Raw genomic sequence first — 12,743 nt, 5'->3', positions numbered from 1 at the left:
TGATCAGGAAACAAGTCTGAGCTTGCAAAAGACATGAGTATTTCTTGAAAAAGTGGGTTGGGTCTAGGGCTTTTTGGGGTTGGTTTTAAGTGTGTCTCCATTCATTCTCTGGAAGTTACATCCCACCTTAATGGTGTATCGAGTGAATCAGCCCTAGCTGCTCGTTAGTCCTGTGAATTTAGAAGTAACCCTTAAATGCATGTAAGTTGTAGAATCATTGAATGGTTTGGGGTTGGAAGGGACCTCCAAAGGTCATCTAGTCCAACCCCCCTGCAGTCAGCAGGGACATCCTCCACAAGATCAGGTTGCTCGGAGCCTTGTATAGAGCCTGACCTTGTATGTCTCCAAGGATGGGGCCTCAACTGCCTCCAAAGTCCTGTGTGTCCTTAGCAGAGAGACTGAAAGAAAATAATTTTCCCACCGAACAAATCCGTCTTAGTGTTCACAACAGAGCAATGTTTACGTGAGTGTTTTTAAAAGGAACTTTCAGGGGAAAAGTTGAAAATACATGTTTATTCAACTGTACAGTGTTCCAGAAGACAAAAAGGGCCATCCCAAAACTTTGTGAACTGAGCACGTAATTTTAGAGTTCTAAACCAATTTAAACATTTTGATTGCATTTTTGTTGAAGTTGAATATAGAATTCCTGAAATGGTGGATCGGTGGGGTTGAGGGTACATGACAGTCTTCATATGATCCCCAGATGGGTTGATGTATTTTGTAGCCACAAGGTAGTAAAATTCCTAAAGAAGGCTTGTTTAAAATTTTAAATAAATTTCTGCCACGGAAATTGCCTGTGTGACAATGCTCTAGGGCTCTGATTGCATACCAGGAAGGGAGGCAGGAGGAGCTCAGTGCAGGACTAGCTGTGCTGTCTGTGCTGTCACATTTAGAAGACATCTGACATGATTTCCTCTGAGCTTTGAGTTTTGCTGTAAAATTTGACATTGCTATTTCTTTCCATGCAGGTGTGAAAGTAAAGAGCTTGATGTTGAAATAAGGAACCTGATAGAGAAGAATAACACTTCCCAGTTTTGTGAGGACCCCAAACCTATTGCCCAAGAGAGTCCAAACCCTCAGAGAACTTCATGTTCCCTTAAGGTAAATACAATCTGCTTTTGCAACATTTGTCTACCAGGAAAGAACATTCAGGGGGTGTTCCCTGGGGTGTTCCCTGATTATACATGGCATTTTTTGATTCCTGAAATGATGCAATGAACTTGCTACACATTTTTTTTTCCCCTGATGCAGCTACTTTCTTTTATGAGGAAGACTTCAATAAGAAGAAATGTTTTATAGTCCTCTAAATGGTCGACAAAATCTGATTACCCAGAGTGGCACCCTCTGTAACAAGCTATGGCTTTTGGATAACACAGATCCATGAAACTCCATGCCCCAAGAGCACTAAAAATTCTTTAGGTTGTTGTTGTAGTTCTGATTTAACGGAAGGCAAGTGGAGGTAAGGGGGAGAAAAATCTTTGGGAGTGTCAGAAGTGCTTTTAGATAAATAGGAAGAAGGAAGAAAAATGATTATTGAAATCCGTACTTCTGTGGTATTAGAAACAGAAAATTGTAAGCCATCTGCTAAGAAGGTCATGTTTGCTTGCAGGGAAGCCGTGGTTAGCAAGCATGACAGAAACTTGTTCTAGGTTTCCCTCTCAGTTTCTCTCCTCTACCCTGAAATAGCAAGCTGCTTTTGATCCTGCAGTAGGAGGACAAAAGGAAATGCCCATTTTCTGCAGACTGGGAAGGGGAGGAGGAGTGCTTAAGTCATGAATGCCATCCACCTTTGAGAGATTACACACTCCTGTGCCTGTGTGACTCCTTTATGGGGTGGAAGGAAATGTCTGAAGCCTGTGCCCTGAGGTGTAAGGCAGAAAATTGAGGAGGAGGTAAAGGAGAGATGACGCTTCTATGAAATCCGAAATCACACATAGATGCTTTCACATGTAAATCGCCATCTCCAAAATGACTCATGACCTCAGAGCATGCAGCTGAGCTTAGCCTAAGGAGATACCCCAGGGTTAGACTACTGGGATTAGAAACAGCTAGAGAGAAGCCACAGCAAGGAATGGGGATTCCCAGCCCCAGGGGAGGAATAAGCACAGTGAAACAGAAGTCAGCGCAGAATCAAGTAACACTGAGTTGTGAATTTACAAGCAGAACAGCAAGCCACAAATGGTCTGTGGAATCACCTGGTCTTCCATGTTAGTGTCCTTCCAGCAGAAGGGGATGTAGGAAAGGATTTGTGGGGTGTGGAGAGGAAAAAGAAAGTATGTGCTCACCTCAACCGTTTCCCTGTGGTCCTTCAGCACTTCACACAGAATGCTGTGGCAATATTTAATCTGTAGTGCTTTGTGCACTTGTCTGCCTGCATAAGATCTGTCTGCGTGGTTTTCATAGGTTAAAGGAGGAAAGGTTTATGGTATTTCTGCACTATAAATATACTGGCTACGTTCTATTTATGCTTACCAGTCAAACACCTTTTCACTTGTTGGTTATTGACTTGGACTTCAAGTGAGTGACAGCTTGACAGTTGTGCTGATAAGCTCCAACAACCTCAGTGTAAGATTCTAGGGGTACATGTATTGGATCGTGTGTTTTGGAGGACTTTCAGTATACTTTCAGTAACAAAAGGTATTGAACAGTATTTAAAGAAAAGCCCACAGACCAGAAAATGTCAGTTTATGAAAAGAAATGCTGATTTAGACTTCAAGTGAGGGGAAAATTGTATTTTTAGGAATTAGGAAAAAGTTAATAATGAAACAAAAGGCTGTCCCTTCCTATAGTGTGGGTCTTTCATCAGGAAGTATTTTGGCAGAGCAAACAAGTAATTTTTATTCTAGAACTTGTTTTTCTGGAGTAAAGACTATAAATTGCATAATGTAAAATGGCATTTCCTCCTGAGCTTTTGAGACAGTTATCTGGAAGTGTCTGTAAAAAAAATTCCCTTTTCCACTAGGATATTTTTCCACTAAAATATGTATTATTGTTGTGGTTTTAAATAGAAGTACTTGAGAGAAAATACAGGTCTGCAAAATGAACTAATTCTCAGTTCATCTTTCAGCCTATGATTTCTGTCTGTAACACTTTAATTGCAGCTTTCACTAGAATAAGCCAGACTAAATATTATGCATCAGAATACAAATTTTACTAAAACACACTCATGCAGATTGTTTTCAGTATGTGTAGGACTTCATCAAGATTTTACACACAAGAAAGATGTTTTTTGTAGCAAGTGAGGGCAGGTAAAATTATCAAATAAGAAGGAAAGAACAACAATGAAAATAATTAGTGGTGTGTGAACATGAAGTTGACAGAGAGAGTTTATGGGATCAGTTGGTTGAAAAATGGCAACCAATAAACTTTCAAGCACCTGAACTGTTAGACATATGAAGTGAGAAAGAAAACATTTCCATCGATTCATAGAATGGTTTCGACTGGAAGGGACTTTAAAGATCATCTATTTCCAACCCCCTCACCATGATCAGGGACTCCTTTCACTAGACCAGGCTGCTCAAGGCCTAATCCAACCTGGCCTTCAGTTTTCCTTGAAGGGCTATCCTGTACTTGCAGAAGCTATATTGTAAAATCAAAATAGCCTGCTTGCTACAGTTAGAAATTATCATCCAATTATTGTTCCATGAAACTTGGGGTTTCATTAACCAGCCTGAGTTTGCAATGCTTGGCTACTTGAGTACCATGCCCTTATGATTAGTCTCATTGGCAATGATGGAAAACAGTGGATAAAGAAAATCCTGAAAAAGAAGCCTATGCTATTTTTACTTCCTTTGAAACCACATCTTGCTCTAATTTTATCTGGTTTCCACATATTAAGGTACACATTTGTAGTGTGCACATATTTTTCTGTTAGAATGAGTACCTAACTGCACAGCACAAAAGGTCGAGGCTGACATACTTACTTAAGGGAAAATCCCTTTCTACCACTCTTCTCTGGGTGAAGCATGTGAACCAGGTTTAGACAGGAAGAGGTAGATTCTTCTTCTAGTTTGATCTGATTTTATTCTTCAGCTAAATTCTCTTGGGTTTTGCCTTTTCACCATACGCACCAGAATTGTAACAGGTATTGTAGCAATCACTGCTGGCACAGTTACAGCTTCAGGAGTAAAGCCAAAAGCAAAGCTCCACTAAAATGTAAGCAAACAGAAGGCTCCCTAGAAGCCACCAAATTGAAACCCAGCTTCTACAGTTCTGTAACTGAACAGCACAGTATATAAAACAAACAACAAACCTCCCAGCAGATACCCCATCAGCTAGGAACTCTTTTTAGAAAAATGATGATTTTACCATTTTGTCATCGTCAAGGAGAGATTCACTTTTACTTGAATCAAGCATTTGAATGGTTCTTGGTTTCACTGCAGTTACTGAACAGATGGGATTTTCAGAAGTGATGAGGGGCTTTCATTTATCTTAACTTGTGAGTGCCTATTTTGTAATACTGTAACAGAAGCCTTTCCCAAAATGAAGATCCAGCACTCTGAAAATGAGAACTTGTATCTTCTTGTTGTGCTGATGATTGTGAGAGGCTTCACTGTTGGCCATAGCTCCAAGGCTTTGATTTTTCTCCCATTGCAAGCTTCCTAGAGATGACTAAAAGGCCTTTACACTCAGAGTCAGCTCCTTGTCTGTCTTTTCAGTGATATTAACTGTTTTCACAGAAAGACAACAGTTTTGCTTCAACCTCTCCCTGTTTTTGCGGAAAGAATGTCACCACCTCTGAAGAGCTTGAGCTTCTGTTCCCTCCTCATTGGCATGTCTTCTCTTTTGTAAAGAGCTCAGACATACTCTTCTCTTTCCTATACCCTGTACTGTTCTTACATAGCAATCAGTGCAGAAAACTGCTTGTGGGGGAGCTGAACAGGACCGCTGTTCAACAGCATGCTGTTGCCCTTGAGATGTATTCTCTATAGAGTCTCTTAAGGCATTTGACTTTAGGCACTGGGTGAAGGGGCATCAGCATTATCTGCATGAATGCTATGCTTGTCTAGCTAGGCACTGAGTACTTAATGTCATTTCTATTCTGTCCTATTTTGTATTAAATACATGTAGTGAAGAGTGGTAGCTAAGATGGTGCAAGAAAATTTGGCACTGTTTTTTAAAGTGTGTATGTAGGGTAGAAAGCTAGCAACAAAGCTAAGAGCTTCCACGCTAGCTCAGAGCTTATTGATTGTTAGCAGGGAGCAATACATCTTTCAAACAGGGCAGTGATGTTAGGTGAAAAATTGACTCAGTATGTGAGGCCACTATAAATTGTATTAATTGATGGTGCAGACAGCAAAACTTCACTCAAAACTCTATGCATGGGCCTAGTATGGAAAGGGACAATGGCTGTTGCTGTTCAGTTGCTGTGGCAGGCTCACAGCCAGTGAAAATGGACAAATATTCAGGTCAGTTTGGCATGAAAAGGGGGAGATGTGAAGATGCTGTTGCTCTTCTAGACTCTGCTCTTCAGGAACTTTGCCTTTTCCCCTAGAGCTCCCCAGCTCTCTCACAGCATCACAGGTAGAGGGAGCAGAAAGGAATAGTGTTGCAACTAGTTAAAATCCTTATAAATGGCACCTTCAAATCATCTCATCCCAGAGAGAATAATTTGCTTCCAGTAGTTGTTAATATGGTCAGTAAGATATCAGCAATGGAGGACTTGGTGTCTTAATGTCCACCTAGCTTTACAGGAAACTGCTTTGAACTAAATACTCCATAAACCAGAAAAAATAAAGAGAACATCAGGGTAAGGATGATATATCTTGCTTCCAAATTGGGGTTTGTATCTTGCAAAAGAGGAGCTGCTTAGTCACACACTAAGACACAAGTTTGAAGTGTTGGGTAACTTGAGTACTCAAGTACTTCCACAGTACTTGAAATTTGATCCATACTTAGTTAAGGTAAGTACTAGAACTGCAAATACAATGTCTTTAGGAGAACACCACCACCACTTGTCGTTCATTAGTGCAGTTTTTCCTCATGGAATGTAAATCAGTTTTCCAGTTATGGCTTTCCTCTAAACATCTCTTCTTAATAGCTGTTAAAAGACTGCACTATTAGTCACTGATTTTTCTGTTGTGATAGTTCACCCAGTCTTAGTGTCACTTGATACTTGTCATACTTAAGTAAGTCCATTTTTACAACTGGAAGCAGAGTTAGCAAACCCTGTCCTCCTACTTACTGAAAAAACTTACCCTTTCTTCCTTCACCCGTGCAACTTCCTCTGTCAGGCTGAACTGGCCAGTTGATTGTGATTTACAAGCACACTAAGAGGAGTGCTGCCTTGCCTGGCGTATTAGTCACAGGCAGTGTGCTTCAACCCTGCTGGGAAGCCCCAGCCAGGAAGGAGGAAAAGCTTAAAATCAGAATTCCACCACTTATTTCTGAACCAAAGTTGTTTCCACAAGCAATACTCCCAGACCTTCTGGGTCTTAATGTAATTCTGCTCCTTTAGCCAAGGTGAAATACCTGTTTAATTGCTCTTCTTCTTCCAAAGACCCAGAGTGAAGCAAACACTCAAGGCCATCTTGAATGCATGTGGACAGGTGTGAGTGACATGGAAGCCTCAGCAGACCCATTGGAAGTAAGTGACTGTTTCAGTTGTCCTCTGAAGAGCTGATTAACAGGAGCAGCTTGTGCTGGTCCAAGTAGCATGCATGTCACTTTGTAGATAGAGAATTATGGGCTCATTTTTGTGTTCCAGTAGATTTGTCTGAATGATTCAAACTGTTTAATTTGTTGTTATATAAAGAGTAGGAAGTGGTTCATTGTAGTGACCCAAAAACTGCTGTGAGCAGTGTTTGGGTCAGTTGGCACCAAGTGAGTGTACAGCTGTTAGGTTTGTGAATTCTCCTATTCACTTTAATAGTTTCAAATATGCACTTAAATACCTGCCTAAGGCCCAGATTCTGGAAATAATTCATGTGAATAACTCTGCTTACTGCTAGAGAATTGCTTCACATAGGTTGAATGGAACATGTTGATGGACTTCTGTGCTTCTACAGGAAGTGTATTTTCTGGCATGGGAATGAAGTGCTCTTTGAAAAGACACAACAAAACTATTCTTCAATCTTCTTCTTTGATATTTGGCATTAAATTTTTGAGATGAAGAAAATACATTTCTTTCAGAAAATTTCAGACCTCAGGAGTGCTGACACTTTTATTCTAGTTTTTCATATACTGGTTGAGAATTGAGGGAGAAAAACCAATAAATCCCTGACAAGGTATCTGAACGTAACAGGTTTTATTTTTATGAGCATGTATCTTTTTTTCCAGTACAGAACTCTTGATATATATCTGTCTAATAGATCATATGTGCTTTTTTTTTCATGATAACTCATAGAAACTTCTTGGAAATTATGATCTATGATGCTGCTATTACAATAGGGAAGGCTTAGCTGCTTTTGTCCTGCATGAGGAAAACTCCACACTTTAAAAAATGGAACAATTGCAAACTGATTTCCCAATTTCTCCAAATGACCTATTCATTTTCTGTATTGCTTGTTTTCAACCCATTGTGCTAAAGTTTATTGCCTTGGGCCTGCAAGCACTTACCAGGGCAATAATACTAATTATTCTAGTTCTTGTAAATTAAAGAAATTACTTACACCCACTTCAACTTATGTTCAACTTCTGTGGCTTGTTCTACTCATTTGTATTACCATCTGTAAGGTAATTAAAATCCTATTTTGTGTTTTCTGTCTCAGATGGTACAAACAGGCATAATTTTGTTTATTTCAGTGTCCATTTGCATAATGTTTCAATTAAAACACAGACCAAGCAGGGTTAGAGCAGATGCACACTTCAGGATTTGTTATCAGCAGGTGTAAAGGTAATGAAATACAGATGCAATGGAACAAAATGTTGCTCTTTCAGTTTCTTTAGATGCACATGCCAGGGTGGGTGGGAGTTTTATGTGACAATATTGACTTGAAGAGAGGATGCCATTCATTGTTTAACATTCCTTTTCTCCAGGCAAGGCACATGTTACTGACCAAAAAGAAGACTCTATCAACCAGTTGTCTGGAAGAACAGATCCTCTCACTGGAAAGACAGAGACGAGAGGTGATCTTAAGTTTACCTTTACAGATATAACCTCTAAGATAGACATTACAATATCAGTGATAGACCTGAGGTAGGAAATCACCGAATGTGTTATCACTGTTACTTCCACTGTGTTTATGCTGCCAGTTGCTTTAACCCGCCAGTCCAACCAGGCCCATGTTTTCTCATCCTGTACTCTTGTTGAGACAGTTCTTGCATGGAAAGATTTTGGGTTGCATTTCTTGACAGCCCAAAGTGTGCAAGCACATAAAATTATGTTTAAACTCATTCCTATAGTGATGCTTCTGTCTACCAAGCTGGACAAGAGTTATATTTGGAGAAGCAGAGATTTAAATGATACAAAGGGCAAATTATCTTACTGATCACTAATATAGAGTTCAAGGAGTCCTTGTGAGTAGTAACTGGTAGTAGCAGGTGGGGGCAAACTGGAAGCTGTTCTTTTACTGAGCATCCTAAAATGTGAGCTTACAAAGCAAAATGCTTCAGAGGGACCTATTTTCTGCAATAAAAATACGTGCACACTGACTTCACTCCTACCACTACCTGCTTGATGTTGGATGATCCTCTCATCTTCCATGTGTACACTTGTAGAAAGGCAAGAGGGGCTTGCACCCAGCAGTAACTGCAGTCAATAGAAGTCTTCCAATTCACTTTCTGGAAGTCGGGTATTTTCTAATTGGAAATATGTTTCTGGAGCTTAAAGCAAGCTGACAAGAAAGTTCTTGGCCATTTAGGAGATGAAGCTTGGGATTTGTACAGCACTGCAGATGATTCACCTGTAGCTTATTGTGTGTTTGCATATTTCCTAAAAGTTACTTCCTGAACATTTGTGTACTTCAACTGAAACACCAAAGCACTGGCAGATGGGCTGTGAAGCTTGCCAAATTTTAACATTGCTTTTTCTCAAATGAACTGGCCATATAATGAGGAGGTTGTGAACATTCATAGCTGGAGATTTAGAATGTCAGTCTATATTTTTATTTATTGACAGTGTTGAAATGTGGGTTATTTACTGTGACTTCCTGTTAATTCTAGCTTCTGGAGGTGAACAGACAATGGGATAATCAATTTAGGAGTATGAAACAGCTTTATGAGAAACAGGTAACAAGATTACTATTTCTATTTGAACCAATGTCCCATGCTGATAGTTAAGTCTGTGCTTGAATACCAACCAGCCACAGCTGTAGCAAATATCTTAGGGGGAAAGGCATCATGTTTACTTTGTCTTTAGCTCACAAATTAAAAAAGCTTCATCACGTGAAATTGGAGCTAACACATGTACAGTCCTCAATAGGACAAAATAACCAAAGAAGCAGGGCATCTTTGAAATAGTAGGGAAGCAGAGATCTTCATGTCCTCCATATGGTAATAAAAATTGCTCATATTTCAGAGAACAATTAGCTGAAAATTAGCTTGCAGTGCCTGGTGTGCTCAGCCACTGATCTGCATCATCACATAGCTGCTGGTTCTTGTCCCATCTCTTGTGGCTGGCTTGTGAAGCCTGGAAACTCACTGAGGCTCCTTATAATGAGGGGAGCTCTCAGATCCTCCATGAATGCTGCCTTCTATAAGCAGAGAGCCTGCTTAACTTTTGAGAAACTGCTCTATACAAAAGCTCTTTATTAAAAAATTAACAATTTTGTAAATAAATATATTTTATTTCTCTTTTGTCAAGATCCCATTGGCCCAGCTTTCATTCCCTGTTGGCAGCTGCCTGGCATCTTTGCTATGAATGTTATAATCAGCTGCCTACTGAAGCTGGCTGCTTACAATTTTGCCTGGTACCCTAAACCCCACATTGGTTCCTTGACTGACACTTCTCATCTCCTGTTTCCTTCTGTGAAAGGGAAGGTGGCAGAGTGACCTCATGTCCTTATCAGGAAAATTTTCTCAAATATATTCCAGTAAGCTTTATTGACAGCATTTCTGTGATAACTTTTTTTTTCCCCTTTCATTTCCTCCATTTATTTTTTTCATTCCCTCCATTCTTTGGCTAGATCATTTGGATGTGCACCACTGGATCGGGAGTCCAAATTGCTTATAGGAAAAAAAAATTAAAATGGAATATTCACTTGGAGGGACAGACCCTTGGTAGTTGTTCTTTGGCAGCAAAACAGTGCAAGACATAACTGGGTTAACACCAACAGAGAATTTGCCCACAATCATTAAGACAGAGTAGTGGATTTTAGAGGTGGGGAGGGGAAAATTAGTTGCTGGGGACTTTACACACACCAGATCCACTTCTTGACACTGATATTCTGAGAGCTGACAGGATTTGAAGGCAGCTTTGAAGTGCAGTGCCTTTCAGGATCCCCAGTCAGCCACCATTCTCTGTCATTTGCTTTTCAGCTGGCAGAAATGAAAGCAAAACTGGACATGTCAGAGAGGAGAGTGAGTAAGCTGGAGGAAGAGAGACACCAACAGTATCCAGAAGATGGGAGGTTGCAAAGCCTGGGCAGAGAGAGGCCGTTGCAGGAAACGGTAGGAGAGTGCACTCTGTTACCCTGTTTGTGCTCAGTGTTGAACACTTTCTTGCCTGTCCTCTTCCTCTCCTTGTGAACGGCCAGCATGGGTGGCCATACAGTGTGAGATGAGATTGTGGTGTTGAGTGCTCTTCAGTATGGTACCCAAGGCAGTGGCTGATCTCTCTGATCTCAGAGAACTATGTATAGAGCCATTTCAGTAGATATTGGCAGAGAGCACAGCAGTCGTGTGTGTGTGTGGGAGTAAAGACCAGACTGATATGAATGCTGCAGAGATTTCCTTTCTTAATCCTCATTTTGGGGTGAACTTCTTTGTGGATGAAAATGCTACAGTGATTTCAAATGAAATAGGAACATCATTGCACTTGTTATATGAGATGCTTGGTAATAAATACTTGAAGGAATTAATTCAGCTCCAGACAGCCACATTTTGGTCTCAACAATATAGGCTTTTATATGTGTACTGGCTGGCTCAGCTCCCTGTAAATATTGGTGATGTTGTTGGTGCCCTGAAAGCAGAAAGTGCCTGGGCCAGTCAGCTGCTACTGAGTGGTGTTTGCCTCACCCTGAGAGTGGTTAGGTGCTTCTCTCAGGACTCATTAGGTGCTAGCTCTTGTGTAGGCATTCACATCTCAAGTTAGATTCCCTCAGCTGAATTCCACCACAGTAAAACCACCAGCCTGAGTGATTGGTATATACATGAGCAATGCACACACAAAACTTTGTGCCACATTTTACAAGCACCACAGAGTGGTGCTTCCCCTTCTCATTCTGCTTCATGCTATCATACACTTCTTAACCTCTTGTAAGACTTTCTGGCTGAATTTTGGCTTCTCAGTGTGCTTGATAACATGAAACAAACCTGAAAATCTCATCACTTCTAGGCTCAGGCAAGATGTAAGGTAGGTGCTGCAGGAAAAGAAATGCACCACCGTTAGCTTCTGTCTTCATGAATGTTCAGAAGCAGAACATTCATCATGCTTATCAATCATGCTATGGTCATAGCTAAACACATGCCTCATTTCCAACCAATGGGACCATTTACATGCTTTAAAGTAGTGTTTGTCATTATGTACTTGCTGAATCGCTGCCTGTAGTTGCTCCAAGCGTGGTTTCAGCGTGAGGCAACTCACCTTCCTGTTCATATTACTAAGGTTTTAACTGCCTGTTCTTTGATACATGATAGCTGTGGAAAAATAGCTCTAGCTACTTGAAAAGGTAAGGTTGAGCAGTACACTCTCCCAATTTTTTTTAGTACATACATGAATAATGAACTACGTGACAAATACAAGCCAAAAATCTCTTATGGGGGCAGGTTAACCTGCATGGACTTTCAGCCTTAAACCACCAATTTCTTTGCAAATTATATATTCAGCCACTAAGCAATTCTATTTACTCTCAATTTCTTTACTTTCTGGATGTCATGCAGGGATTCAGGAGATCTACACCTTGTCAGAAGGAGCTGCTAAAAGCAGAGATTTTAGAGTGAGCAACAGGGATTGTAACGCCCACATCAGCAGCTGTGCCAGCTGAAGTTATCCTGTGCCTACCCATGGGGCAGGATGAAGAAGTGGCAGGGCATGATTCAGAAGAGAGCATAAAGATACGTTCATCCTGAAAGCACATGAGCAGACTTGCTGCTTTAAAGTTTAGCAGATGTGGAAGAGGCCCGAGTTGACAGATACATCAAGATAATATTTTAGGGATTTATCTTCGTTGGGGTTTTTTGCAGCAACTAACATTCCTCATACCTGCATTTGGTTTTATACATATATATATATATATATATGTGTGTGTGTATTTTTTTTTCTTTTCTTGAAAGGTAACAGCTCTTTCTTTTTCAAAATGCTTTACTTCCAGCCCTGTAGCTGCAAGCTGGGATGGGCTGTACAGGCCAATTGTCAGAGCAAAGCAATGAAATGTTTGTTCCCTCCTTGCTTATCTAGTCCAGCAGCATGACAGTACCTTCTAAATACGTTTATTCAGAGTGGCAGTTCTCTGGGTGCTCTGCTGAGCCATTCAGGAAAAGCAGCAGCACTAAACAATCTGCAACAGCTCACATGCTGCTGCTGTCTTAAAGAGAAATGTTATTTTTCACACCTGGAAGTAAGGCTCTTACAGAATCATAATACTGTGAACTTTCTCTGTCCCCATGTTCTCCATGTCCTGCAGAGGAAAATGGACTGTTTTGGA

The 12,743-nt window shown here is 40.5% G+C and overlaps 1 protein-coding gene across 1 annotated transcript in view; it reads left to right on the top strand.

Moving 5' to 3' along the window:
- Positions 1-350: 350 nt before the first annotated feature.
- TNIP3 (TNFAIP3 interacting protein 3) overlaps positions 351-12,743 on the top strand; it is a 29,911-nt gene continuing 17,518 nt past the window's right edge. Inside the window, exons 1-6 of the mRNA XM_054392221.1 lie at positions 351-463; positions 969-1,101; positions 6,500-6,586; positions 7,978-8,067; positions 9,103-9,168; positions 10,417-10,548. Coding sequence (XP_054248196.1) covers positions 351-463; positions 969-1,101; positions 6,500-6,586; positions 7,978-8,067; positions 9,103-9,168; positions 10,417-10,548 — 621 coding nt within the window. The remainder of the gene's footprint in view (positions 464-968; positions 1,102-6,499; positions 6,587-7,977; positions 8,068-9,102; positions 9,169-10,416; positions 10,549-12,743) is intronic.

This window comes from Indicator indicator, chromosome 25 (genome assembly GCF_027791375.1).
Source record: "Indicator indicator isolate 239-I01 chromosome 25, UM_Iind_1.1, whole genome shotgun sequence".
In the NCBI taxonomy this organism is placed as follows: Eukaryota; Metazoa; Chordata; class Aves; order Piciformes; family Indicatoridae; genus Indicator; species Indicator indicator.
Note: the sequence above shows the minus strand (reverse complement) of the source record. Positions and strands in the feature narration are given on the sequence as shown.